The sequence below is a fragment of the Poeciliopsis prolifica genome, unplaced genomic scaffold, assembly GCF_027474105.1.
Source record: "Poeciliopsis prolifica strain line A6 unplaced genomic scaffold, Auburn_PproV2 SCAFFOLD015, whole genome shotgun sequence".
NCBI classification, from domain to species: domain Eukaryota; kingdom Metazoa; phylum Chordata; class Actinopteri; order Cyprinodontiformes; family Poeciliidae; genus Poeciliopsis; species Poeciliopsis prolifica.
The window spans coordinates 6829654-6857309 of NW_026562390.1; the positions used below are offsets into that span (position 1 = coordinate 6829654).

General features: G+C 37.0%; 1 protein-coding gene across 1 annotated transcript; it reads left to right on the top strand.

Moving 5' to 3' along the window:
• jak2a (Janus kinase 2a) lies at positions 1-27542 on the top strand. The gene is made up of 24 exons (XM_055040207.1): positions 1-314; positions 8784-9036; positions 13881-14004; positions 14121-14241; positions 14863-15008; positions 15563-15857; positions 15961-16080; positions 16621-16778; positions 16886-16997; positions 17695-17881; positions 18547-18668; positions 19845-19979; positions 20061-20148; positions 21498-21625; positions 21737-21875; positions 22070-22221; positions 22464-22614; positions 22813-22946; positions 23206-23395; positions 23603-23727; positions 23816-23988; positions 24565-24682; positions 24853-24966; positions 25041-27542. The coding sequence occupies exons 2-24, from the start codon at positions 8802-8804 to the stop codon at positions 25146-25148; spliced, it is 3375 nt and encodes a 1124-aa protein (XP_054896182.1). The 5' UTR covers positions 1-314; positions 8784-8801; the 3' UTR covers positions 25149-27542.
• Positions 27543-27656: the final 114 nt, after the last annotated feature.

Below are 27656 nucleotides of genomic sequence, written 5' to 3' on the forward strand. Positions count from 1 at the left end.
TCCTCGTCACAGCGCAGTCGGCTTCCCCGCTGACGGAAGGAGTCAGTAGAAAGGAGTGACTGTCAGTCAGAGGTTGTTTCTTACTTCAAAGAACGCAGCAAGTCGTAATAAAAAACACCTTCCGCCGAGCGAACAAGGTGGGGGAAGAGATGCGGGCAGCGACAGAATGGCTGCCGGGGGACGAATGAACGGAGCGGCTGCCGAGGACTGGGCGCTGTAGCATAGCTAGCTAATGGGGAGCCGAGAGCTGGACTTCACGCCGACCTGAGTTCAGTTGGGGAAACTCGGAGCAGCAACACATTGCAGCAAGCTGGGTGAGAGTTTGCTCGTTGTGATGCGTCCTTCTTCACGGTTTTTTCTTATTGGCTTCTCATGTAAACGCCGTTTTGTTGTTGTTCCTGTGACTTGACTGTCCATTTTGCGGGTGAAAATGTTGGCAAAAATATCAGATACGCCTCAACAACTGAACAGGGAACTGCAAAACACTTTAATTTTCTGGTGGACCGTATTGTTCAAGGTCCCACGATCGTGATATGATCATCCTTCAGGGTGAAAACTAATCCATAATACTTACTCAGATATAACTGAGTTCATGAAGTTGCGTTATAATTTGCACAAGTTGCACGTTTGCAAAATGTCTAAACAAGCATGTCAAAACAAACGATTGACTGATCGATCTGGACAGCTACAGCGTTTTATAAACCGAACTAATTATTAGTTATGTCCCTGAATTTACATTGAAAGCTGAGAAATGTTGTAACCTCCCAAATTACTAAAATTACTAAAAAATGCTGATGCATTTTTTTGAGATATTGTCATGAAACGTGCAGGAAATTTGTTGAACGTTTATCTGTTTTTTTTTTAATGGTTGGAACAGTCAAGTAATACAAAGTTCATGTTTTTTACTGTCAAATATTGTACTTTCAAGTTGAAAAACTGACAGAGCAATATGTACGCATTGACATCAGTTGTGTTGACATGCACAACTGATGCTTTGCTACTAAACATTTGGTATAATATTTAATGCATATAACTGTCTGGTCAAAAACTGTTGTGGTAATATGTTCTGACATCATAAGTCTGAAAGCAAGGAAATGAGTCTGTTTGATTAGCAGCTTATAAACTCTCTGCAGCAAACAGCTCAGTTGTTTTCTATCGTTATATTTGTTCATTTTCCAATTTAAATCAAGTTTAATGTGCATTCATCACTTATCTCATTTTATGCCCTGTATATGTTGTTGGAAAGTCCCAAATGAGATGTGTTAAATTGGTAGAAGAAAACTAAATCAGAAAAATGCACTTATTTTAAGTTTTGATGTGGAATTAGATCATATGTATTTTTATATGAGATCATCTCCACTATGCATTAGTCATACATATTTTATGACCTTTAAAATCACCTGTCCATGTTGTTTCACTTGCTTTTTGGATTTCAGCGGTTGACTTCATAACCTCTTCCTCCTGTGTGATGTCTCATTGGTTCTTATGTTGGTTTTTGTTATATGTGTTATAAATTGTAAGGTTTATATATTTGGACACTGACAGGTTTACCAGATTTCTGTTTAACTAAACATTTCAATCATACTTATGTAATGGACCTGTGGTTAATGCTCAGACTCTCCTGGTATTCTCATTCAAAATTGGATGAAAGTTTTAAGAGTTTCAGCTCCTTTACATGTGCTATTGCCTTTTTGAAGCTCCAAATGTAATTGAACAATTGACTCAAAGGCTTTTCAATGAGTAGGTGTGGATAGTTCCTTTGTCGCGCCATTATCAATTAAGCTGATTAAAGGCCTGGAGTTGATTTGAGGTGTAGTATTTGCATTTGGAAGATTTTGCTGTAAACAGACAACATGCTGATAAAAGAGCTCTACATGCAGGTGAAACAAACTGTTGGCTAAGCTGCAAAAACAACAAAAAAAAACATATTTGAGAGATTGCTGCAACATTAGAAGTGGAAAAATTAAACGTCTGCTACATCCTGGTAAAGTAAGAAAACACTGAATGACTTGGAATGTTACAACATGGATGATTGCAGAGTCATTTCCAGAAACCTCCATCACAACAGCCAACCAGATGAGTAACACTCTTCAGGAGGAATGCATACCAATATCCAAGTCTGCTATAGAAAGAAGACTGCATGAAGGCACAAAGAGGGTTCAGATCACGGTGCCAGTCACTTGTCAGCCTCAAGAATAAAATAAGCTTGATTGCATTTTGCCGAAAACATCTAAAAAAGTTAGCCCATCTCTGGAAGAACAATCTTTTGACGGATAAAACCAAGCTCAACCTCCACCAAAATGATGGCACGAAAAAAGTAGGAAGAAGGCAAAGAGCAGCTCCTGATAAAAAGCATACTACAACCATTTGTAAAATATGGCTTGGGTGTTTATGGCTGTCAGTGGCGCTGAGAACCTAATGTTTGGTGGTAATGGTTATAGTACAGAAACAGTTGATCGAGTTCTGAGGTGGTCAAATGGAGTTAAATGCAGTCAAACAGATTGATATGTTATGGCGTTTCATATGGACAATGACCTAAAACATTCAGGTCATTGTCCTGAATGTTGGCAGGTGTGAGTGGATGCATAGTCAGTACAAAACATTCTGAAGAAATCAGATGTCTGTACCAACGATGCAACGGGATGAAATGCCTCGAAATGATCAAAACTGCAAAATGAAAAATGATGAATGCATCAAAGTGGCTGACTTAATAGAGTTGTTTGGGTGCCAATGAAAGCTTATTGTGCTAAATGATTAGCAAAGTCTGTAAATTAGATGAATATGGTGGTTTATTAGGAAGGAGATCTCTGGAGTTTTGTTTTTGTCTGTTTAATGTTTTTAGCTATTAAAAGCATTATAAAATTTGTTGCAACACAGGCAAAACCTATTTAATCTCCATTTAACAGAAAACTTCTCCATTTCATCATCTTTCCTTTTCGGGTCTTCCATCGGCTGACTCGTAAATAATTTGCCTTATGGTACACACTTAGCGTTTGTCCTAAAAGTTCTACTTGTACTCATGCTGAAAGTCATTGAAATTTTAATCATTATATTTCTTCAATTTTCTTTGGACAAGAAATATCCAACATACCAGCTTTTTTTTTTAAATTTTTCGTCTCAGCATGTTATTTGTCAGTTTTATGCCGTTCTGTTTACATTCTCGGGATTTCTGAGGTCATTCATGTTGAGCCTTTGCTACTAATTACCCCATGCCTGGAGATATTCTCATTCAAGCTGTATAATGGCTTGGGAGACCTTCAAGAAACCATTGCAAAAATGTCAAAAAGAGGGAAATGTATCCCTGAAGGATCACAGCGAATTCACATGTTTTCATCTGGGTAGGAATTATCCATTTGCAGATGAAGACCTTATAGAAATGCTCTTTTTCTATGTGAACTAAATTTGTGCAAAAGACATGCATCTTATGATTTAATATTTTATTTTCAAAGAATCTTGCTTTTTTCTAAAGTCTTGAAGAGGTTTTCAAAAAAGATTTTCCTTTTCTAATAAAATAATTTGCTATTCTAGGCATTTGAAGTGAAAACCTGAGTCATGTTGTTAAACAATATTCTTATTTGATTGGAGTGATGGTTTATATAGATGATCAATTTCAGAAGTTGGCTCATCTATTTCTCTTCAGAAGAAATTGTTTCCAGTTCAGATGTCCTCAGGATGTCTCTTTATTCTGGTTTTTTGTGTTAAAACTGTAAAGTTAACAACATTTGAATCAGACTCGACAAATAACAGTAATATAGACTCTTATTCTGACTCTATAATCTGTTAGAGGAATCTCTTGGAGGATACAGTAAGTATACATTCGCCACATCAAACTGCGCTAGAGTTATTGTTTCTTCAGCACATATGTGCTTTTCTTCTTCTGATGTAGTGTTTCACTTGTATGTAGGCAGGGTTGATTCATTTGATTCAGTTTGCATTTTGGGTTTTACTGGAAGAAAACAATTGGTGACAAACATGATTGAGGGGAAAGTACATTCTTGGTACATCTAAAATCACGTCTCAGTTTTATTCAGGTCAGAACAGCGAACTGCTCTGTCAGCTGGTGTAATTACAAAAAAGGGGTTGGCAGGTTTAAAATGGAACAAGAAGAAATTACAAAGTTTTGCCTGAAAGATGTTCAGTTATTGTCATATAAGCCTGGGTGATTAAAACTCCTGTTTGGTAATGTAGAACAGCTTGTCCAACACCGCCAGGAGTGAGTGGAAAATCTATATCAAGTAATTTCAGAATTAACCTAATTGATTTTTGATCAAAGTATTTCAAAAAGCTGATTTTCCAAAACGTTTGTTTTAACTTTTAACAGAGCAATGCTTTTACTTTGATATAAAACCATAGTAAGCAGTGTGTGAAAACAAGTATGAACACGTGCAGGAAAAGGAAACTCCTGCACACCCGTCTTACTTTCATGGCTTCATTCTGTGGTTTGTTCTGTACGTTTTTCATTGATGATGTAATGTGAAAGGTTTTGCCAAAGTTGTTGAGGTATGCCAATTTTTTTGTTGCAAATATCCCCAGCACCTTTGTTGAAGGTGTGTATATGCTGAAAAAAAATTTTTATACAGTACTGGAAAAGGCAAGATATGAAAATAAATAAGAAAAGAAATAATTATTTTATTTTAAAATTTGTTTATAATAAAATCAGCATCTCTACAAATCTTTTCATTCTTAACACTTCAAGTAGAACAAGCTTTTAGTTGTTTATAAGGATTCCTAACAGCTGCAGTGTGATTTTCATCCTCACATCTGAATACTTTTTGTGCAGCTCTGTTTTGATTGTATTGTAATAAAGTGTAACTAAAGCATTTTAAAATTATATTACACTTTTTGGCCTATTGGAGTGTTTAATGTGGACTACCAGCAGATGGACATAGATAATAAATAGGACTGTTGTGGGGGCTTGTGAATAAGATGCGGACAGAAAAAAATAGTCTTAGAATGAACGTGTTTGGTGTGTCACGAAGCGTTTGTCTTTTATTACCTACATCCTTTGCCTTCATTTTAGTTTCAAAGCATATAGCACCGCAAATGTCCTGTGACTTTTACGCAAGCATATTTTTTGAAAAAAAAAAAAAGTAACCCATATCCTGTTTTCGCCTCTGAAGGGCAACAAAAAGTTTCTACACTAACAAAGTAGAAAAAAATGACCAAAAAAGAGACAATTGTGTGAGAATGTAATAATTTATGTTTGCTCCAATCTTCTGAAATATGACAGGAGGAGGCCAACACTTTGCTGTTGCCAAATGGACATTCGAGGCATAAGAAAAACCTGAATTGTAGAGAAGGCGGATATTCAGTTGTCAATTCAGTAACAAATCAATATAACATTTAATATTGAAATTTTATATTTTTTATACATTATTTATATATTCATATATTATTTATGAAAAATAAGAAAGTCTACGATAAATTCAGATTTAGTTGCAGCTGCAGTTCATGCTTGTGTCAGTTGATCAGATTCAGTATAAGTGTTATAAAGACTGTTATTTACAACCAGACATGACTGAATGTTTGGCAAATGATTGCTGCAGCACTTGTTTGAAAATCACTTCATCTTCTACATACTTCTTTTGTATTATGAGCACAGTTTTAATGTGTGAGTTTTTCATTTTTTTCCTCAATTAACCCATAGGCATTTGGGATAAATGAGTCTATGATGCATTAATAACTAAGTTTATATGAGCAACAATGTCCTTCATACTGCCCTTTGCAAATATTTGACTCTACCTCAATTTATGTTGGATAAAATGTCCCACTAAGCGCTGACTGCTTAATTACTTTTGGTCACAGTGTGTGTCATTGTGTTCATCCACAGCGTCAATTACAACCAAACCACTTAAAATATGTGCAGGCTAACTACACACCAGAAATGCTTGGGAACTTGTAAACTTTCCAAAACAAATACAACGTTGCATAAGCAAAGAAGGTGAGCCACACAGGGAGAAGACAATATGAACTTTAGACAACATTTCTGCAAGTGACCAAATTCTACTTCTGTTTTCTTTATCTTAAGTGATCTATCATTTGGTGGCATAACGGTAGAAAGATTCAACTGATAACACACTGCGATGAGTATGTTTATGTTATGTGTCTGCAGTTAGTGACCAGAATGTGACTTGCTATGACATCGACAATAACATGACTGAGAAAATGGGAAGTTTTATTTAGGTACTTTAAGGGTCAGACATCCAGATTGATCTTGCATGCCAATAGCTTCATTTTGCTATATTTTAAGATATTTTTATGAAAACCAGAACCATTTCCTCACCACATAGTGGGATAAGTTTCACTTTTAGATTGAATATTTCATCCTAAAACAGCCATCCGGTCTATACAAATCAAAATTGCTTATTTTGTTTTAAGGTGAGCTACATTTGGTATGATTTGACATCTTGAAGTTTGTACTCGTTGATCTTCTACAACAAATAAGACTTCTGGCTAGATAGCACAGCTGATAGCACAGCTGGTTTGAGGTGAGGACTGTGAGCAGTTTTGAGACAGGTTGTTTTCACAGCTTCTCTGTAGCATACAGATGTGTACAAAGTACCGTCAGACTCCCCTACTGCTGACTCCTCCTTCTGTTTTTGTATTAGTCTTTGAAGGGGATTTCCCTTTTGAAGAGACATAGGCTGAGTTCAAAGGTGTTGATGTTTTAAACTGACTGGAGGTTTAATGAGAAGATGAAAACGGATTATTTGAATCCCTGTCATTATTTTACATAGTTTGCTTGGGTTGCTGCTGTTGACAACTGTTGCTGTTGGAGTTTTCTTTGTCACTTGAGAATTTTTCGGGCCTTTTCAGCTGTGAGTCAGTGTGAATTGCCTTTGCCAGCTTTTCCCTTAAGGACCCCAGAACCTTGCGAGTTTTTCTCAGAAAAGCACAAAGGTACTTCCCTGTCAGGACCATGCCTCATTTTTCTGAGGTGCTCCTGTTTTCTACTTTGCCAAACCTCTATCTAGCATGTGTTTTTTTATGCAGTCTTTGCAAATTACATCATAAAATTAAATCATTTAGGTCATTTAGGAATTAAATCATAAATCAATTAGGTCAACTGATTCATTGCTGGCATTTTGCCCAATGGGTTTCCACAAATTTTAAAGTAAAAAAAAAAAAGACTCCTTTGAAATCTTTGGAGTGCTCAGCAGCACACAAAACGTATAAGTCTTTTTCTGCATATTAAATAATGTTTATTGGAGGAATGTGAGCTGAAAAGTTTTATACCTTACAAAATCTGCCTGACTGAGTGTGCAGAGCACTGTAAAGTATTTCAATTTCTACATCATGATGATGTTCCTGCACAATGAAATTTTAGGTAGATTAGAGCTAGTAAGAAATGTATAGTTTTTTCTGTTTGTAGTGGTCTTATTCATTTTTTTTCACTTTCAACACTTGTTTTTGAAAAAAAATCTTCAAATTTAATTTGAAATGAGCAACTTTGTCATGACGTTTGCCTGCATGACCCATTTTGGGGACCATGCATTAACCCAGCGCTGCTAAAGCTGGAGCTGTGTTCCTCTGTCAGTGGCTATACTGCGCTTTTGTTTTCTGTCTTGTTTTAACCTGACCCATTTTGAAACCGCTGTTGAGTCATTTGTTCAGAACATATTGTTAATTTTTTTTATTTTATTTTAAATGTTTTCCTGTTTGGTAGAATTTATTGCCTATGTACTTCTAACCATACTAACAATGGAATACTGCTGAAAACCTAATAAAATAGTCAAATGATGTTGTGTCATCATCTAGCTTTTACTTAATTCAGCACTGATGCACATAATTTGCATTGCAGTACTCCATCAGAATTAAGGGATACAGATTGAAATTTTGTCAAAGTTATCGTGGCTCTCCAAGGAACAGTGATGCAACTTTGAAGGAAGCTCAAGATGTTTTTGATTGAATTTCCGAGTTCATGTCAGTTGAATAGGAGGCACTTGTAGCTGCCAGTGGACCAGAGTGGTGATAAGCAGTAAAATGTGGCTGAACTGATATCCATAACCCAAACAAGCATGACTGATAACACACATCTGACTCCCTGCCTGCAGGCTTGGTGATAAACGTTTTGGGTGTGTAAACAGCAAGAAAAATGAGTGAACTGTCCTTTTTTAATTCTTCTCTTGTTTTTGTATTTTATTGTTTCTCTTGTTTAGACTTGTTTTGAGCTTCCAACCATGCAATGTCAGTGTCACGTAAAATAGAGGATTTACAAATATTTAGCACTACTGTCCCTTACGAAGCTTTCAGACTCTTTAACATTTTGTCATATTACAGCCGTAAACTTGGACCTATTTCATAGGAATAGATCTGATAAACCAACTTATTGTAGAGTGTAATTGAAGAAAAACAACATATGGTTTTCAAAACTGTTTTGCATATTAAAAATACAAAAAGTGAGGCATTAATGTCATTCAGATAATATCATAGAACCACCAATTGCTGTAGTCCAGCAATTCTTTCTGGATTTTGTCTATCAGCTTTACACAGCAGATTTTCCCCATTTTGTCCCTGGAAAATAGCTAAAGCTCAGTCACTTATGTTCAATATGTTCTTTGGATTATTTGCTATGATGTATTATTTTTAAGATCTACATTTTTATTTTTGAGAAATCAGGATAAAATTGAGATTGTGATTTTGCTGCAAAGGAGTTCTGTAATATTTTTAACTAAATTGAACAGCAGTGAGCCAGAAGCTGACTCGACTGCATGAATAGATACATCTTCAGAAACTGCTGCGTTCACTCACTTATTTTTGACTTATTTCTCCTTTTGTTGCAGTTTTTCAGTAAGGAGCACATGGCCTTTATTCTGCTGACAGACATGGACCCTCTTTCTTCCAACCCGACAACACTTGATGGCTTATCCACTGACCCTGACCCCAAGCAGGAAGTAAAGGCAGTTACTTTAACTCTTCACCTTTACCACCTGGGAAAGACTGAAGGAAGGGGCAGCTGCTCAGACGACACCCTCACATTTCCATCGGGAGAGTATGTCGCAGAGGAACTGTGCATCACTGCTGCCAAAGCTTGTGGTGAGTTACATTAGCATTTCAGTTCTCAGATTTAGCCTATGCTATTGTAATTTTGATATCTATTTGTTGTTTAGCTAATTTAGGTCTGATTTACTTAGCAAATCTTTTAATGGTTTTTGCAAAAAAAATTCCAATCCGTTTCACCCTCGAACAATTGTCTTGGGTTTATAGGAAGTTGCTGTGCTCTGTTTACATGTTTCTAGTTCTGCATTGACAACTTTTTAAGTGTTTACATTGTGTTTTCATTTTTAACATCACATCTTATTGGTCCTGTAACATCGTTTGGTTCTGCTTTTGACGGTGTTTGTGTGCCTTGCTGAGGAACCACACCTAATCTAAATACAGCATAACATTTTGATCTTATTGGAAAGTGTTTTGTTTTAAGCAATAAACAAATATGTGTAGAGAAAATTGGGGAAAAAACAAGTATGGTCATTCCACCAGGGTTTCTGTTATTTAAAACAAACAACGAATCAATAAATATCAGTATAGACAATTATTGAGATTGCAAATAGGAAACGCTTATATAATGACATGTTTTTCAGCCCTAACACAAGCGAGCATTGACAATATGTTAAACACTGAGCTTGAGCTAGAATGTGTTGTAATGATTAAATTAGTTGGAGGTATTAATCATCCAGACTTTTGTTCAAAGTGCTTCCTTGAACCCTGACTGTTCTTTTTTACAACTAACAGCCAATAATTTCACATTTATGGGTGTTTTTATGTGGTGTCAGCCACCCAGATCTGAACTATGAATCTATTTTGTTTCGACACATAACAATTTGGAGATAAACCAGTTTTAAATTGAGTCCTTTGGGCTTTCTCACACCAGAGCTGTATGTTGCTCTTTCAACGAACAAGAGTTTGTTTCCTTGAAAAATCCACTTTGTTTGGGGAGCTGTGAGACATCCAAACTTTGGGGCAGATCAAACTTGCAAACTCTGGTTCACCTGAAAGCCTGAGTGTCTGTTTTCTTGAACGTTAACTTTGGTATGGTTTGGTGGTGGGAATGCAAACGAACTGTGCTGCGAACTAAAAAGTGGTGAAACATGTTGGAAAGCTGGCTGCTTGCCTGCTCCTATTATTGGGCAGCTTCTTGCGATGAAGCCATTAGGTATGAACTCCAAGGAGAAATTTAAATTCTGCATTCATTTTCTGTTGCTCCATTGCTTGTTTACGTTGTGAGCAAGCTGGCTAATAAAAATGAGTTTTCAGCTAATGAGAAACAAGCTCATTGAAGATGACTCCTAAAGAGCTGTAGGATGATGCATTTCTTAGGTTTTGTGCCAGCTCCTTGCTGAATTTCTTTATTCTTGCCTCTTCATCTGCTACTTATAGTTTTACTTGTTACACTTGTCTTCCACTGATATTAACTGTCTCTTTGTAGTATGTGCAATTAAGCATCCAATTAAGAGGATGCTTAATTGGATAAGAAAAGCAAGTATCAAAATCCAAAAGAAAACTTTGGAAACATTCTGAAGCAGCCGAGCTTCTACCTAACAGAGAACTTTTCCCTCGTGCCTTTCCATCTCTGTTCCTTCAGAATAGCAGCAGCAATTAGTGAACACCTGGTGGAACTGTGCATCGGCTGAGCTTATCATATGACCTACTTCTCAGTCCAATGCGCCTAAGAAGTGTTGTAAAAGGCATAATGAGAAACATTGTTGTGATGAGATACTGAAGGTGAAGTGTCAGAATTATTATCGTCTTAAAGAGACAAAAGCCCAATTTCAAGGCATCAAATTTTGAAGTCTAATTTCTTTTAAGTTAAATTTGATATCACAGTTGTAACAACTGAAGGTAATGGTTACTTGATATTGCTATAAGGGTGGACTAAAGTACCATACATTTAATAAAGAAATCTGAATAACAACCTTCATATATTAACATGGTCGTTAACATCTGAGCCTCTGTTTGTACAGTTCAGAAGCATTTAAGTCTGTCATCCAGTCTATAAATATGACTGGCATTTTCACTTTTAGTGTTGGCTAAAAGTGAGCACAAATTTGAGCATAAATGCCAGTAACTAAAGACTACATAAATAAAGAATGACACACATGCGCTGCACCCTTGTGGTAATGGACAGATACTGGATACTAATGTATAATTTCTGCAGTAAAATTATGGTATAAAACCAAAACAGGTGGAGCTTTTGGTCTGATTTCAGGGTATTTCTGGTTCTTAAAAGAAAATGTATCACAATGACAAGTCTCTTTGTTTTACTACACTAATAAAAAGGTATTTTTTTTGCAACTTTTTCTCACAATCATGTACAGACGAAGTTTGCTAGACAGTTAGAAACAAGGGAGGTATTGCATGCAAATCTATGGGAGTCAGTTATGAAGATGCTGCTGTTTCAGCGGTTGGTCCGTTAAAGACACATACAAATACAACTCTTTTGCTCTGCTTTAATGCTATTCTGTTTTACTCTTGGGTTGGTAGAAAGTAGAAGTTCTTTATTAACATTTCCCTGCAGCCAACTGCATCTTGTATTGCTGAAAAATCCTGATGGTGCTTTAAGCATTAAGACAATTTTCTCTTTGTAATTTAATGAAAAAAGCTAATTTGTTTTTCATAGAAAACAAAAATTATGTTTTGTATTTTTTTAGATAACTCGTATGTGGAAGTGTTTCTTTTTTGACCTGCTTCTTGTCCGTGTTTCTTCTTCCACAATCTCTTGCACCATTTTCTTTGACATGTTAAACAAGTTATGCCTCTTGCTGTTCCTCATGTTTATCCTCTAATCTTGAATTCCTCTCCAGCTCAGTCTGTTATTTATTTCCACATCTGTCTTTCCTGCTGTCTCTCTGTCTTTTTGTCTCTTTCATGGTTGAACCACATTTGTATCACACATGTGACATTGTTTTCAGTGGTTGGGCATAACTACAGACAAACATCTTTGCTTCCTGGTGGTTCTGAATAGGCCTGTAACAAAACAGTAACAACATGTGACAATAACATGGTGATGGCTTGTAGCATACAATGGCACCATCATGTAGGTTAATAAGGCAAGAACACATTTGCAAAGATCATTATACTTTAAATTCTAATGAACACTAACTCTGGAACTGGAAGACATTTTAACTATCCAAATAAATAAACCAAACAGCACATAAAATAAGTTAAAATCTCTGTAAACAAAATTGTCCTTCAAAAAAGGGCTAGTTTTTTTAAAGCGAAGAGAAAAACAGTAAATAATGCAAATGGAAAATATTGAGCTTGTTTTACGTTATCATGCAATTAATTGATTTATCTCACTGCATTCCTACGTAGTGATGTCTGAAAAATGTATGCTACATTGCAAAACATTTTATTGCAAAACATCATATCACATAACTTCTAAAAATCACACAATACATTCAATTTGACTTGCAAAAGAATTCATACCCTTTCAACTTTTGCACATTTTCTCACATTACAACCACAAAACCTCAATGCATTTTCTGGGATTGCATATGATAGACCAATAGAATATAGAGCTTTTTTGTGAAGGGGAAGACTAGGGAGGTGTGATTTACACATTTTCTTACACATAAAAAACTAAGCAGAGTTGTGGGCACTTGTGTTTCGCCCCTCTGCGCAGAACCACCATATAATGCAAATATAAGCTTCTAATCTTCCGTCTCTCCCAGATTTACATCTAAGAACTGAAAGTTTTGCCATGCTGTATCTGCAGTTATGAAGATGCGTTTTCCATTTCCAGATGATTGAACAGTGTTCTGTGAGTTGTCTGAAGGTTAGGGCATTTTTTTGCAAACCATCACTGCTTTAAACTGCATGCTAAGTTTGCTTGGATGTCTGGAGCAAAGTCTTTACTCTGTGTTTGATTTAGAGGTGTCAAAGTGAAAGACGTCAGATATAAATGTACTCTAAATCTTAAAGATATTTATAAGTTTTTGCTAACTGTTTACTACTTTTCCTTCATTTTATATTAAACACACCCAATTCACTTGTTTTTTTATATGCAGACATTTCATATCTTAATGAACATGGGACTTGACTTGTTCAAACTTTGACATTACTTCCCCTGTTGTGGTTCGGCGTACTTCCTTTTAAGCAGGACTTCTCTTGCACTTGCCTCACACTTGACTGCTTCCTGTGGTACAATGACATTTTCAGACTGCCAGTTCCAGTTGGCAAGATTGGTAAAACTGCTAACTTTGTTCTGGTGCAGACTGAAAAACGGTGGGAGCATAAGACACAATAATGCAAAGACAATTGGACTTAATTCTTAGTAGTTTGTCACTTTTAGGATTCAATCACAGGATGAAACACATTCAGTTCACGCTGATTGTTGTCGTTGTTGAATCTTTAGCGTTTATTGTAAAACTAAAGATTTTTGCAACCGACAGAAAACAGAGGAATTTTTCATCAGACAATGCTAAGTCTGTTAAAATATACTACAAATCCTTGGGTGAATAAAGAAATGCTCACCCCATCTGCTGAGGTTACATTTGCGAGGTGGTTGGTGTTTCTCTGGGGAATTCTCACAGTGTTCAGTGGTGTTTCTGTAGATCTGAGACAAAAAGGGTTGATTGCAGTAAACCACAAAGTCACAAAGTAAAATTTAAAATCTGAAATTTTAGCAAAATGTTTTTCCTGTTAAGCACCTGAGCTATTGCATTTGGGTCTCCATATATAATAATTAAGATTTTTCTTTTATTTGGTTGAGTGTTCCAATATGGAGAGCTGAAAAAGGTGCCTTATTTTGTTATTAAGTACCAAAAAGGTGGGTGAATTTCATACTTTCCTATAAGTACACATTTTAGTTTTCATTATGGCATTTATATTGGAGCTAAACTAAAAATGTTTATTCTAAAGATATTTGTTTTCTCTTTCAGGAATTAGCCCAGTGTACTGCAGCTTGTTTTGCCTGATGAGGGAAAATGACCGAATATATTTTCCTCCTAATCACATCTTCAAACTGCACAACTCAGGTAGTGAAAACCTGCACTTCAGAATCAGGTAGGAAACTTTTGGTTTTTTTTTCTTTACTTAAAAAAAAAACTTGCTTCAGTGGTGAACATTTTTTTCTAATTTTGCTGATTTTTCTTGTCTTTTTTTATATGCTTTTTGTCTAGATACTATTTTCCAGGCTGGTATAACAGCAGTAACTCCTTCTACGCCCATCGTTATGGCTTGTCCAAAGAGATGGAAAGCCCAGTAATGGATGACAGTGTCATGGCCTACCTGTTTGCTCAGGTTTGTCTTAGTGTCTTATGCATTCAAAGCAGAAAATGTGGGTTAAGGGCTAATATTCTCTACTGAAGCTCCAACACTTCTTTTTTTTCTCTCATTTACCCTTTATGAGATGATAAGAAGAGCTGCTGGGTGGAGATAGCTTCTTATTTCCTTCTCTTTGACTGGCAGTCTGCATGTCCTCTGTGTCAGCCCTTTGTTTTGTTTAGCTATGAAAACAGGAAGTGAAGTAGTAAGAGTTTTCAAGAAGCGCAAATGAGGAACAAGACTCGTTTTAGGATTCCTTGTGTTTGCATGAGTCTCTGCATACAGGCCTGTGGTTTTGTGTATATGCCTGAGTTTCAAAATAATTTCTGCTTTTTTTGTCCTCACACTTGTGCAAACCTTGCACGCACACACACCACACCGCTTTGGTTTGACTGTTTATCTCTGGGGTCACATTGTCTCCACGAGCAGCTCCAAAGTTTTTGTTGTATGTATACATGCACAATAGTTGATTAAAGGTTCAAGGTATTTTATCTCCTGATACATAGTGAACTGCTAACGTAATATGTTTGACCTGCTCCTTTCACTGCTTCATTTATTTTTAACATTAATACTTTTGAAATCCTTCACTTGTTGCAGTGGCGCAGTGACTTTTTAAATGGCTGGGTTCATATTCCGGTCAGCCATGAAGCTCAGGAGGAGTGCCTGGGTATGGCTGTTCTCGACATGATGAGGCTCGCTAAAGAGAGCGATCTGTCACCGGTGGATATCTACAATGATACCAGGTATCGGATGCTTCCTCATTTAATATGTTAAAAATGGCTTGTACTATTCAGAGGAATGCTTCACACTAAAGTCAGTCATTGACCCATTCTGACATATTCTTTTGCTGAGTGAAAATGAAAAATGTTGATGAAACGTAGAGCTGCAGTGCCGACAAATTTGGAAACTGTTAATTAATTTATAAATTTAGCTGTGGGGCTGCACAGTGGCGCAGTTGGTAGCACCTTTCTGTGTGGAGATAGTTAGCTTTCTCTGTGGATGCGTGGGTTCTCTCTGGGTACTCCGGTGTATTTCTGCAGATGGCAACAGTAGAACTTGGAGGAGTCTTTCCATAGATTGTCGGTCACAACATGGTGACAGTTTTAACAAATATGTAAGAAATGTGCTGTTTTTTTCTAAAATAAAGTTTAAAATGGTATTTGTTTTTCCATTACTTTCTTTTCTTCTAAAGAGGTCAGAATGCTAAGTGTTCACTTGTTCACTGAATGAAATGTCTTTAATTTTTTTTTCACCTTAATCTCCATCTAAAACGTTTCTGACCTCCACCCTGCTTTAGCTACAAGTCCTTCCTCCCCAGATGCATGAGGAAACGCATCCAAGAGTACAACCTGTTGACCCGGAAGAGGATCCGCTACCGTTTCCGACGGTTCATCCAGCAGTTCAGTGAGTGCAAAGCCACTGTATGCAACCTGAAGCTCAAATACCTAATGAACCTGGAGATGCTGCTGCCCTCTATGTACTCTGAGCGCTTCCATGTGACTGACCTGTCCTCACGAGAGGTTACCATCGTGGTGATGGGCAACAAGGGCATCCTTTGGTCTAAAGGAAAAGGAGAGGAGGGAGCAGAGGAGGTAAAGTCGATGCTTTAATAAAAAAAACGGAGGATGTTGATGTGTCAAGTCATAGCGGACAAGTAAAAAAAAAAAATCCTGTGCTTACCTTTCGTGTGACTAGGAGCTGGAGATATATTGTGATTTCCCAGAGGTGATCGACATCAGCATCAAACAGGGCAGCAAGGAAGGCTCAGCAGAAAGTCGCATTGTTTCCCTCACCAGACAGGACAATCAGATCTTGGTACAGTGCTTTTTCCCCTTCCGCACAGCTGTTACTAATAACTGTAATACCTTTCAGATGCAAGGAATCTTAGCTAGAGCTAATTTACTGCACATGCATGACATGTAACTTTGAATGCAAGTCATGTCTTTTCTCTGACAAGGGCAGCAAGATTAAGGCTTTAATTAGAGCAATCTGCTCCCTAAGAAAAATATTTGCAAAATTATTGACAGATGTAATCAAAACAGTTGAGAAGGAGCCTGAGATGAGATATTAGCTTCCAAATGTCATATTCTTTGCAACTCATGCAATACTGTGCAAAATTACTCACATGGCATAAACTTTACTTCTAATATGTAAGAAGGATGAACTTTTAAATGACATTTTCAAGGATGCAAAAAACGATTTACCAGTAAAGCTAAAGTTTTGTAATTACATGTATTCACAGTTTTATTTGAAAAACCAAAAATATTAATTTATGTAGCACAAAATTAACATCAATTTCAATTCATCTAGTGCAGAATGACTGTTCCATTGAATTGCTTATTTTGCACCTCAAAGGAGCTGGAGTTCCAGTTGCTCTCTGAGGCCCTGTCTTTTGTTTCTTTGGTTGATGGATATTACCGACTAGTCGCCGACGCCCATCACTACTTGTGTAAAGAAGTTGCCCCACCAAGACTTCTCGAGTGCATTCAGAGTTACTGCCATGGCCCTGTATCGTGAGTTCCTCTGTTGTTTACTAAACCAGCACATAAAGGGTGTCGTCATGCCCTCACAACCACAAACCTTTTAACGCAAAGGGCACATTTTGCCTCTTTGATCACAGGATGGAGTTTACAATTAGTAAGCTGCGTCGTTTGGGTAACTATCAAGGCCTCTACATCCTACGCTGCAGCCCCCGAGAGTATGACAAATTCTTCATGTCCTTTGTTGTTGGGGTAAGTTGTTTTGAATTTGTTCCCCTGTGTTTCATTTGAACCAGTAGGTTCCAGGATTATGTAACAGCTATTATTAAAGGAGGACAACCTTTTGTTTGTAACTGCACTAAATGCTTAAGTTAAGTATGAAATTCTATGCAGGATTACTGCAGAATTTGGAAGCATACCTGGAAAATCTTCCTGATCCAATGTTTTTCGTTCATTTATTTCAACTGTCTTTTCCTCCACACATTTATTCTTTTCTTTGCTCACTTTCCTTGTCCTTCATTGTGTCATTCTTCCTGGTGTCCATCCTTCTCTGTGCTCTTATTTCCTTGAGAAAATCCAACTTTCCTTGTGTTGTCTTCAGTTATTTTCTTTATTCCCTGTTTTTTCTGCCTCTCTTCTTCCCTTCACCATTTCCTTGTTGTTGTACTTTCTTTTTTGTATTCTTCCTTCATTTGTGTCTTCCATTCTTCCTTACCTCTTTTCTTGCTGTTTGTAATTCAGTTTTTGATTTTCTGCTATAAATCAGATAATGGAAAAATGCAGGTTTTTATACATGTTAAACCACTAGAGGGAGCAATTGTATACCTTTGCAATAGTTTGCTCTTTCATTTTTATTTATGCCTTCAGTACCACTGCTTTTAGTAATTATAAATTTTATTTACTAAGAATAATAATTAAACATGAAGGGAAACTGGTTTTTATTTTTCAGTATGAAACCATGGTGGATTATAAGCACTGTCAGATTGTGAAGACGGAGTCTGGAGAGTTCATCCTGAGCGGTGCCAAAAGAAGCTTTGGTTCTCTGAAAGAACTCATGCATTGCTACCAAAAGGAGGCGCTCCGCACTGATGGGTACACTTTCCAGCTCATCAGGTGCTGTCCACCCAGCCAGAAAGGTCAGAATTCAAATTAAAGTAATAACATAACAATGCTGAAAGTATTGTTGTTTTCTTTTTTATTTGTGATCTCTGTACTTTAGTCTTAACAGTTTACTCGATTGTACTTTTGGTATCTTTGTTTTCCCACACATAAAAGAACATGAAACCATTATCCAAGAAGAAATACTGAAAACAATACAGCCCAAGACAGTCAGCGCTAAATTGGGGTCATATTCATATACATCAATTGTAACATTATTGAAAAGTCAATTTATTTCAGTAAGTCAATTCACCAAGTGAAACAGAATATATAAATTAAACACTGATGTTATAGACTGATGTTTTTAAGCCTTTATTTCTCTCAGTTACATATATTTTTTTCATTGACAGTGAGTGGAAACACTTGAATAATTTAAAGTTGGAATATTGCAGTGGACCAATACTACTTTAGATGCCTGGACATTTCACAAAATTCTTACTGATTTCCGTAAATCATTAAGAAATAAGACTGAATGTCTTATTTCAAAGTCATTCAGTCTTTGAAATAATTTTCCATCCTTTATGAAACTTGTTTCTATTTAAAATAAATGTCCTAAGGGTTGTGGTCTTGCTGAAATTATGGGCATCAAATGTCAAAGTCTTAGATTTTTTTCCAAGTCCTCTTTATCTTTATGCTTCCACAGACAAATCCAACCTGCTGGTTTGCAGAAATAACCAAAGTACAGACGTCCCTCCGTCTCCATCACTTCACAAACACATCAGCCAGATGGTTTTCCACAAAATCCGCAAAGAAGACCTTATCTTTGTAAGTTGATGTTTAATGTCACCATTATCAGTAACGGCCATATCTACTCCTCTGTTCTTGTGACGTACAATTACGGGAAAATCAACTTTTTGTTGAATGACTATTAAAAAGGTTTAATTTTTATTTCTTATTTAAAAATTACATAAAATTCAGAAACTTTTTTATTTCCTTTTTCCAATTTATGAACTTTCCATTGGTTGATCTATTTACTGATTAAAAACACTACTTATGAACAGCGTTTTGCCTCAAAACTACTTTCACTTGGGTTCAATTTAAATACAAAGGTTGACCAATTTTATTTTATTTTTTTTCAATTTGTAGAATGAGGTTTTATTGATCATAATCTGTTATTTAAAGATAAAGATTTACAGAAAGTACTGTGCAGTATCAGGAACATTTTGTACACATCTCTATTTTAAACAAATGTAAAAATCTAGAAAATGATTTTATTTTCAGAAACTTTGTAGGAAATGGCAAAAGAGAATAACTACTCTTCGAAATGTGTCCATATGTACTGAAAGAGTAATAATTAAAAAACAAAGGGCGGATGAGAACCCAAATTTATGCAGCCAGTACACATGTGTGTAACTTGTGTGTGTGGGATTTCCATAGAAACAATCTATTTTAAAGATTTTTACGCATCTTTTCCAGCTATGGAAATCATTGGACAAGGCCCTCTGCATTCTGGGTTTTACTCTTTGTTACAGCTTTTTCTTTTTGATATTTTCAGTATGTTATGAAAATATCTCAGTTTAAATCTGGACGTGAACTGTACATGTATAATAATATAATAATGCCAAATGTAGAAACAAAATAAACGGAAAGAATGCAGACCTAAGTGTGCAATAACTTTTGATTATAAACAGTATTTGATGCATCAGCTGCAGTCCTGCAGGACATGTTGGAGTTTCTTTTCTTGTGACCTTTAGCTTACCGTATTTTTTAATTTCTCAATTAAGTTTTTTTTTTTTTTGCCAAAACACAGTACTCTGACATAGATCAGAAACAGAAAAAACTTTAAATTTTCCTTTCCTCAAATATATTGAAAACATTTTTTAAAATAATTTGGAGTTTGTTTGAGGCTTCTTCATTTGGAGACAGTTATTTGGTTGTCTGAGTCAAATAAGGAATGTCATACTTTTTGAGAGTGGCTTAATGGCAATTAAACTGTTTCAGAATGAAAGTCTGGGCCAAGGAACGTTTACAAAGCTCTTTCGTGGTGTGAGGAAGGAACTGGGCGATTACGGGGAGGTTCACCAGATGGACATGGCGGTCAAGATTCTAGACAAGGCTCATCGTAGTTTTTCAGAGGTCGGTCATGTTGAATAAGTTAAGTAATGATCATTTCAAGGGTTTAGATTGGAATAATTATGTCCTTGTTTTCTTCCTCAGTCCTTCTTTGAGGCCGCCAGCATGATGAGCCAGCTGTCCCACAAGCACTTACTCCTCATTTATGGTGTGTGTGTTTGCGGCGACGAAAGTAAGTAACATACACCAAAACTAAAACGCATGCTTTCACACATTTATGGCAGATTGGTGTTTTTTTTTTTTTTATATATTCACAATGAGTTGGTCTGTTTTACATTCTGGAACCCTCTGCCATTGTTTTGGACCCACAATTCTCAACAACAACTCTTCATATTCATTGATGTTTATGGTCCAAAGGCGGCTTTCCCATCAGACTGAGGTCTGAACATTTCCTTATTCAGCTGTTCTGCTCTGACTTGGCTGCTCTGTTTGGAATCGTCGTCTTGACTCAATTTAGGTCAAGATGTGGTTGTTAAACAGATGGCCTCCATTTATGTAGAAGAGTTCATTGGCATGAAGTTAACACACACCTGAATGCTCCAGACCCGCAAACCACAGAAAATGCATTTTATTAGTTCCTGATGCTAAAAGAAATGTAGTTCAATTTGATTCTTCCTCCAGTTTTGATAGTCTCGTTTTTACAGGTCTGGAGACAATATTTGTAGCCTTTCTGCACTATTTTTTGTCTTTTACACTCTCAATCACCTGTGAAAGTTGCAAAAGGTGACAGAAGCTGAACACATCACAGAGCAAGAGATGCTTATTGAATTTTGGTGTAATTTTGTTTTTGAAGAATTGAGCCTAAATTCCTGAAATCTTTTGGAAAGATGTCAGAAACTTAGATAAAGCATTAAAGACATCAAAAATAAAACTGTCAGGTTTAACACCTATTAAACACAGATTAAACAAACACAGGAAAGACAAGAGAGTTAGATTCTTTCTTACTCGCGAGGAGAACAGATAGAGATGTGCTTTCTCCTACCGCTCTGAAAACACATTTGCCTGCTCCTCTCTTTTTATTGTTTTCAGGATCCCTAATCACAAGGACGCTGTCGCTCTAAAGGGAGGGGAAAACAACTCATCACATAGCTACAGCGCTAAATGTTATTCACTAACTAACACACAAATTATCCTGCACTAGATAATCTCGTTCCAGGCACAAAGTTTAACAGAATATGTAGTGAATCTTCGTTGAGTTGCAATCCAGCAACTCAACGAAGCAGAGCTCTATTTCTTCACCAAGAGATAACCCTGCAGGAAGACTGTTGTCTCTGCTTTCTGTCAGTGAGGCCTTCTGAGTAAATCAACAATACAGAAACATTCTTAATTCTATAATGAGATTAAACAATAAAAGCATAAAAGAAAAGATACATTATAAAGATGAATGAGAATAACAAATATTTGGTTAATAATATCAATTTCTCCAACAAAAACTGTCAAATTATTGGTGGAGCTGTTCTACTTCACTTAAATTGTAGGGACCAGAGTAATATATTTTCTTGCTTTTTGTCTTTATTTCAGACATGATGGTGCAGGAATATGGAAAGTTTGGCTCTCTGGATATTTATCTGAAAAAGAAGAAAAACTGTGTCAACATCACCTGGAAGCTAGAAGTGGCTAAACAGTTAGCCTGGGCTATGCATTACCTGGTAAGACTTTACAAGAAATCCAGTCTTTCTTGTTCTGAATTAACTGTTTGTCATTTTAATTTTTGAGGCCTTCAGCGATTCAGAAGTCTGGTTCCAATTTATTTTCTACAGGAGGATAAAAGCATAGTTCATGGGAATGTTTGTGCCAAAAACATCCTGCTAATCAGAGAGGAGGACCGGAAGACGGGCAGCCTCCCTTTCATCAAGCTCAGTGATCCTGGTATCAGCATCACCGTTCTGCCCAGAGAAGGTGAGAAACTTCACGTAACGCCTGAAGGCCCATACGTCATTCCTGTGTGAGGCCATGTGAAAATAAAAAGCACCAGATCTGTTTGGTGTGATCTTATGCAACCTGTACAGACACTGATCACCTCCACTTTCTATTCCCATAACTCCTGTTTTGTCTCTCTCTCTCTTTTTTTTTTTTACACATCTGCTTCCTAGTTCTGGTGGAGCGTATCCCCTGGGTGCCACCTGAGTGCATCGAAAACCCCCAGAATCTGAGCTTAGCAACAGACAAATGGGGCTTCGGGACGACGCTTTGGGAGATCTGCAGCGGGGGAGAAAAACCACTCAACACCCTGGACTCCTCAAAGGTTCCAAAGCTACAAATATATGCTTGCTAAATATTGACTTTGTTTTAGTATTAAGAATGAATTCAGTGATGGTTAAATTTGATTTTAATACATTTCTGCTGCATTTGAACAAAAATGCAAACACTTCTCCAGTCTCATATAAAACACGTACCCAATGAATTCTGTAAACTTCATGTCTGCGTTACCTACTTCAGATCATTTTTTCATGTGAAACTTCTCAACCTTACTGTATGCATCTGCAGAAGAACTTGTTCTATGAGGACAGACACCAGTTGCCAGCTCCAAAGTGGACTGAGTTGGCCAACCTGATAAACAGCTGCATGGACTATGAGCCTTTATACCGACCCTCCTTCAGGATAATCATCAGAGACCTCAACAGTCTTTTTACTCCAGGTGGGACAACAAGTAGAAGTAGAAAACATGTTTGAGTCTATAATTAGAGTTTATCTTGTTACAGCTGTATTAGTACAGCTGTAACATCCAACATGTTTGTCCACTGACTACAGTTAAACATTTATCTGTGATGCACCACCTCGCCACATCTTTTGCCACAGGTAATGAAAAGGACATTTTTGAAACATGATTTTGCAGATTATGAATTGCTGGTGGAGAGCGACATGGTTCCCAACAGAACCCGAGGGTTTGGCTTCCCGTGGGCCTCAGTGAGCCAGGAGCCAGCGCAGTTTGAGGAGAGACACTTGATCTTCCTCAAGCAGCTGGGCAAAGTAAGGCAAACTCTCTATGAATGCACAGAAACAGCTGTCATGAGTACAAGCACTTGTAGTCCATTTGCTAATTGTTTGTGTAAAGTGTCCATCTTTATACAATTTTGGAGAAATAATGTTTTAATTTAAGCCACTAGCACAAATCTATAAACCAGAGGAAGAGAAATATTTCGGTATCTGTTGCACATATACCATATATGTTACTTTATGTAGCCATTTACATTCATCTATGTGTTCTCATTCTACCTGAATGCCGCAGGGCAACTTTGGCAGCGTTGAGATGTGCCGGTACGACCCGCTGCAGGACAGCACCGGGGAGGTGGTGGCTGTGAAGAAGCTGCAGCACAGTACAGCTGAGCACCTTCGGGACTTTGAGCGGGAAATTGAAATCCTCAAATCGCTTCACCATGAGAACATTGTCAAATACAAAGGCGTGTGCTACAGTGCAGGTGTGGAAAAATGCCTCATCATCTACCTGAAAATGTTTTTTTTTTTTTCAAACTTACTGCTTCCTCTCTACAGTGCTGCTATTTTGTTTCTTGTGTGACAGCAAGTTTTTATCAATGACATGTTCACACTACCTTTGTTTTCAATTGATTTTCTACCATTAAAAAACATAGAAATCCCATTAGTATTCAACCATCTCCTTCCTGTAGGTAGAAGAAACCTTCGTCTCATCATGGAGTACCTCCCCTTTGGCAGCTTGAGAGATTATCTCATCAAACACAAGGACCACATCGATTCCATGAAACTGCTGCACTACGCATCGCAGATATGCAAGGTAAGACAATTAAAAAACTTTCAGATAAACTGAAGTACATTCTGATGAGCGTGAACCTGATGCTGATTAAAGCACGAACTTGTTCCAGGGCATGGACTATCTTGGTGGTAAACGGTACATTCACAGAGACCTGGCCACCAGGAACATTCTGGTGGAGAGCGACATGAGGGTGAAGATCGGCGATTTTGGCCTAACCAAAGTGCTGCCGCAGGACAAGGAGTACTACACTGTCAGGGAGCCTGGGGAGAGCCCCATCTTCTGGTGAGGATTGTAACTGCTGCTTTTGTTTAGGTTTATGTTTTTGTCAAAAGACGATGGAGAAAGAGCGACTGGCTGTCAAGAAGATGCAAACAGATTAATGAAGTTGTTGTGGTTTTTAAACGGTGAGGCAGATCAAAAATAGATTTGTTCAGAGTGCTGTTTGTCTCACATGCATCAAATATAATTTCAATAGAAAGATACTCCATTCTGTATGAAGAGTTGAAGTTTTCTGAGATTTTGACGATGACTCTGGAAAAGTAAAATGTAATAAGCCCCCTATGTGTGACACGGGAAGACAGGATCTTTTTTTCTGGTGTGATAATTTCATCTTTTGTATTCATGCTTCATCCATCCACAGGACTACATTATGTGGTTTCTAAATGCTTAAGGATTTAATCTTCTGCCTGAAAATTGATGTGAATAATTATATTCCCTTATTTTTAAACGGTAAAGAGCAAAGTGGATAATTTTTTTTTATTTACATCTCAATGTATACATTAAAAAATCTGTAGAATTTTTTTATCCGATCATTGGATTATTATAATAATTGTAATAATGTCTTGTTGTTTGTTGCAGGTATGCTCCTGAGTCGCTGACAGAGAGCAAGTTCTCCGTAGCTTCTGACGTTTGGAGCTTCGGCGTCGTTCTATATGAGCTCTTTACCTACAGTGACAAGAACTGCAGTCCCCCAGCGGTACGGCGCCTCTTTGTTCTTACTTTAACTACCCACTTCACACTTAAATTAAATATCTTCATTCAGTTGAGTTTGAAAACAACCATCAGTTTTACTGCCTCACTTATGTGATCAGGACTCTTTTTTGGGGGGGGGGACAATTATTGAGAGCAAACTCCTCTGTGTTGTAGGTTTTCATGGAGAAAATGGGAAATGAAAAGCAGGGCCAGATGATCGTCTACCATTTGATCGACCTGCTGAAACAAGGATACAGACTCCCTGCTCCTGAAAACTGCCTGAAGGAGGTCTGCAGCAACAGCAAGTTTGGTGTTTATTGTCACCACAATGTGGCTTCAACTTCTTCCTTTTGCTCCTTCAGATTCACAAGATCATGACGGAGTGCTGGAGCAGTGACCCGAAACTGCGGCCCACATTCAAAGTCCTAATCCAGCGGGTGGAGACTGTGCGAGAGAGCAAGGACGGATGAGATGAACGCAGCGAATTCCTGAACTGTTGACCTGCTGGTGTTGACGTGCGCTAGTCAGTCGTCACACAACGACTAGAGTTACCAATGGAGTTTAGGTGGTGGCTGTATTCACACTCGTGGCAGCTCGACCGCTTCATGAAGAAAAGACTGAAATACCGAGTACACTACAGCTAATTAGAAGATTTTCTCTGTTGTTTTCTAATACAATTCTACGTTTTTTTTTGTTTTTGTTTGTTTGTTTGTTTTTTGTATTTACAATCCAAACTGCATTCCGAACAGACTTTCAGCCATGTGGCTGCGCTTGAAATCACGACGAAACCAAGAGGTTCCAGTTCTTCACCAGAGGTGGTGCTAGAGTCACGCTTTCAGTGGTTCTGCCTTGCTTTTCCACCACTGTCATTGCATCATTCTAAACATATTTAATTATTGTTTGGACCCCCCCATACTCTGAGAATGGAGTCAATTCAACCAAACAAATAGGATTTATCCATGTATTACTGCACACAGTAATACATGGATACTGGTAACCAACTTGATTTATTAACACTTCTAAAAAACTGGGCTTTTGGATACATGATCTAACACAGCTTTTAAAGAAAGATTTATTAACACCACTTGTGTTGAAGAACTGATTCAGAAAGGAGAATAATCAGCCCTGACCACAGCCACAAACCGGCTTACTTAAACTCTGAGATAGATCATTTCAAAATAAACTGCGAAAAGAGACGGTCATCCCCTGATGTCCTTATGCCAATCTGACAAATTGCTATTGTTGAAGCACAGATTTTACATTTTTAATAAAACCTGAAACTAAATTCTGGAGTTTTAAACGTGGCCCTTATTAAAAGAAGTTCTTTCCTTTGGTCCGACTGCGACCTGGATTAGCATGGGATTCCGAGCCCGGCTGAGATTTTGTCTTGGTGAAGCTCTGGGAACAGTTTGGTGGAAAAGGTTCAACGGAGACCCAGAGATTTGTTTGGACCTTCTCTGTTACATAGATAATGCGACTTGCAAAAGTTTTTACACCCTGAGAAGTTTAACAAACGTGTGAACGCTTCACCAACAGCTGCATTAATACAGTTTAAATGATTCACAGGCGGATTGAATTAGCAATGAAGTGAGTTCTAAAATTTAGTTTAACAACCAGAGATGTTAAACTAAATGCTTTGCGGAGCCTGCATTGTGTGAGCGATCATCAAGTTACACTGTAATGCCTCTGGAGGTCTTTATTTTAATTTACTTCTTTTTATTGCTTTTTTTAAATGCATCACACATTCTGAATGATACAAGGCTTCATTATCAGCCTATGGGAAAGCTTCAAAATAAGTGGATGCCTATATTTTGTGCCAGCTATCAGTTTATTTAAAGAGTTTTGTGATTTCTGGTCAGTTTGCATTACATTACCGACCATAAATGAGTGGTAAGAAGGGCTGCTTTGTATTTTTTTTTTTAATTCATGTCACTATTTAGGGAATACTTAAAGGGGACCTATTATGCAAAGTTCACTTTTTACATGCTTTTGTACTTCAGTATGAGTCTCAGCTGCTTTTAAACAGTTCAAATGATTTAAAGCAAAAAACAGCCAGAAAAGACTATTTTTTTGGAAATAAGTTCATATTTTTTGGTTTCAGGGAAACGAGCCATTTCATGAACCTCCCAATTATTCAGTTGCAGTCGTACCTTAACTTGTTCAAGAAAACATAATAGGTCTCCTTTAGACTAAGAATAATGGATATTTATGACTGAAGGCTTTAAAGAAAATATGCAGTTTGTGAAATACTTTCTAATGTTCAACTTTTTCTGCCATAAACGACAGATCCTTGTTCATATTGTTTTTATTTAATTCAGTGCCTTTACTTTGTTAAAAATGTTATATCACAAACTGCAAAAATTCATCAATTGTAAAATTGGAACTGAAAAGAACAAATTCAATATTTTGTGGTGGATTATGCTTACTTTGTTTAAAGCTGTGAAAAAGGGCATCTTTGTTTCAGTTGTGCAACTTTTACTAATGATGAATTTGTGTTGTTTATGGTCAAATATGTTAATTTGTAAAGTGTGAGTTTATTTCATGACCAAAGATTTTTCTGAAAAGAAACATTTATACTGCTCGACTGTTTTCCACATTTATTTTGGAGTTGGATTGAGTTTTGACTGTGAATGTAAACGATCACAAATGTTTGGTGTAAAGACAAAAAAACGTGTTTACTCATTTAATTCACAAAGATTCATTGATTTGGATCATAAAGTTAGGAGATGGTATTTTTTTCTGAAGTCTGGATGTTTGTTTTCGATGGCAAATAAAATGCAGATCTTTACCTTTTTGTTGTCCAAGATACAAATAAAAGTGATACTTCAATATGTCAATAAAAAGTCACTGTCGTTTCAGCATGACACTGCAGGATGACTCATTAACACAGTACTTAAAATTTATTCATGTTTCAAGGAAGGCAACAGTCGACATAGAGAACATGACTTTTATTAAAATAAGTTCAAGAAGTTACAGTT

What these genes read in the sequence shown, in the direction of transcription:
- jak2a (XM_055040207.1), top strand. Translation starts at nt 8,802, where the DNA reads ATGGCCTTTATTCTGCTGACAGACATGGACCCTCTTTCTTCCAACCCG. An exon ending in GACAGGACAATCAGATCTTG is followed by an intron (nt 16,081 to 16,620) that starts GTACAGTGCTTT and finishes TGCACCTCAAAG; the next exon opens with GAGCTGGAGTTCCAGTTGCT. An exon ending in GTGTGTTTGCGGCGACGAAA is followed by an intron (nt 20,149 to 21,497) that starts GTAAGTAACATA and finishes TCTTTATTTCAG; the next exon opens with ACATGATGGTGCAGGAATAT.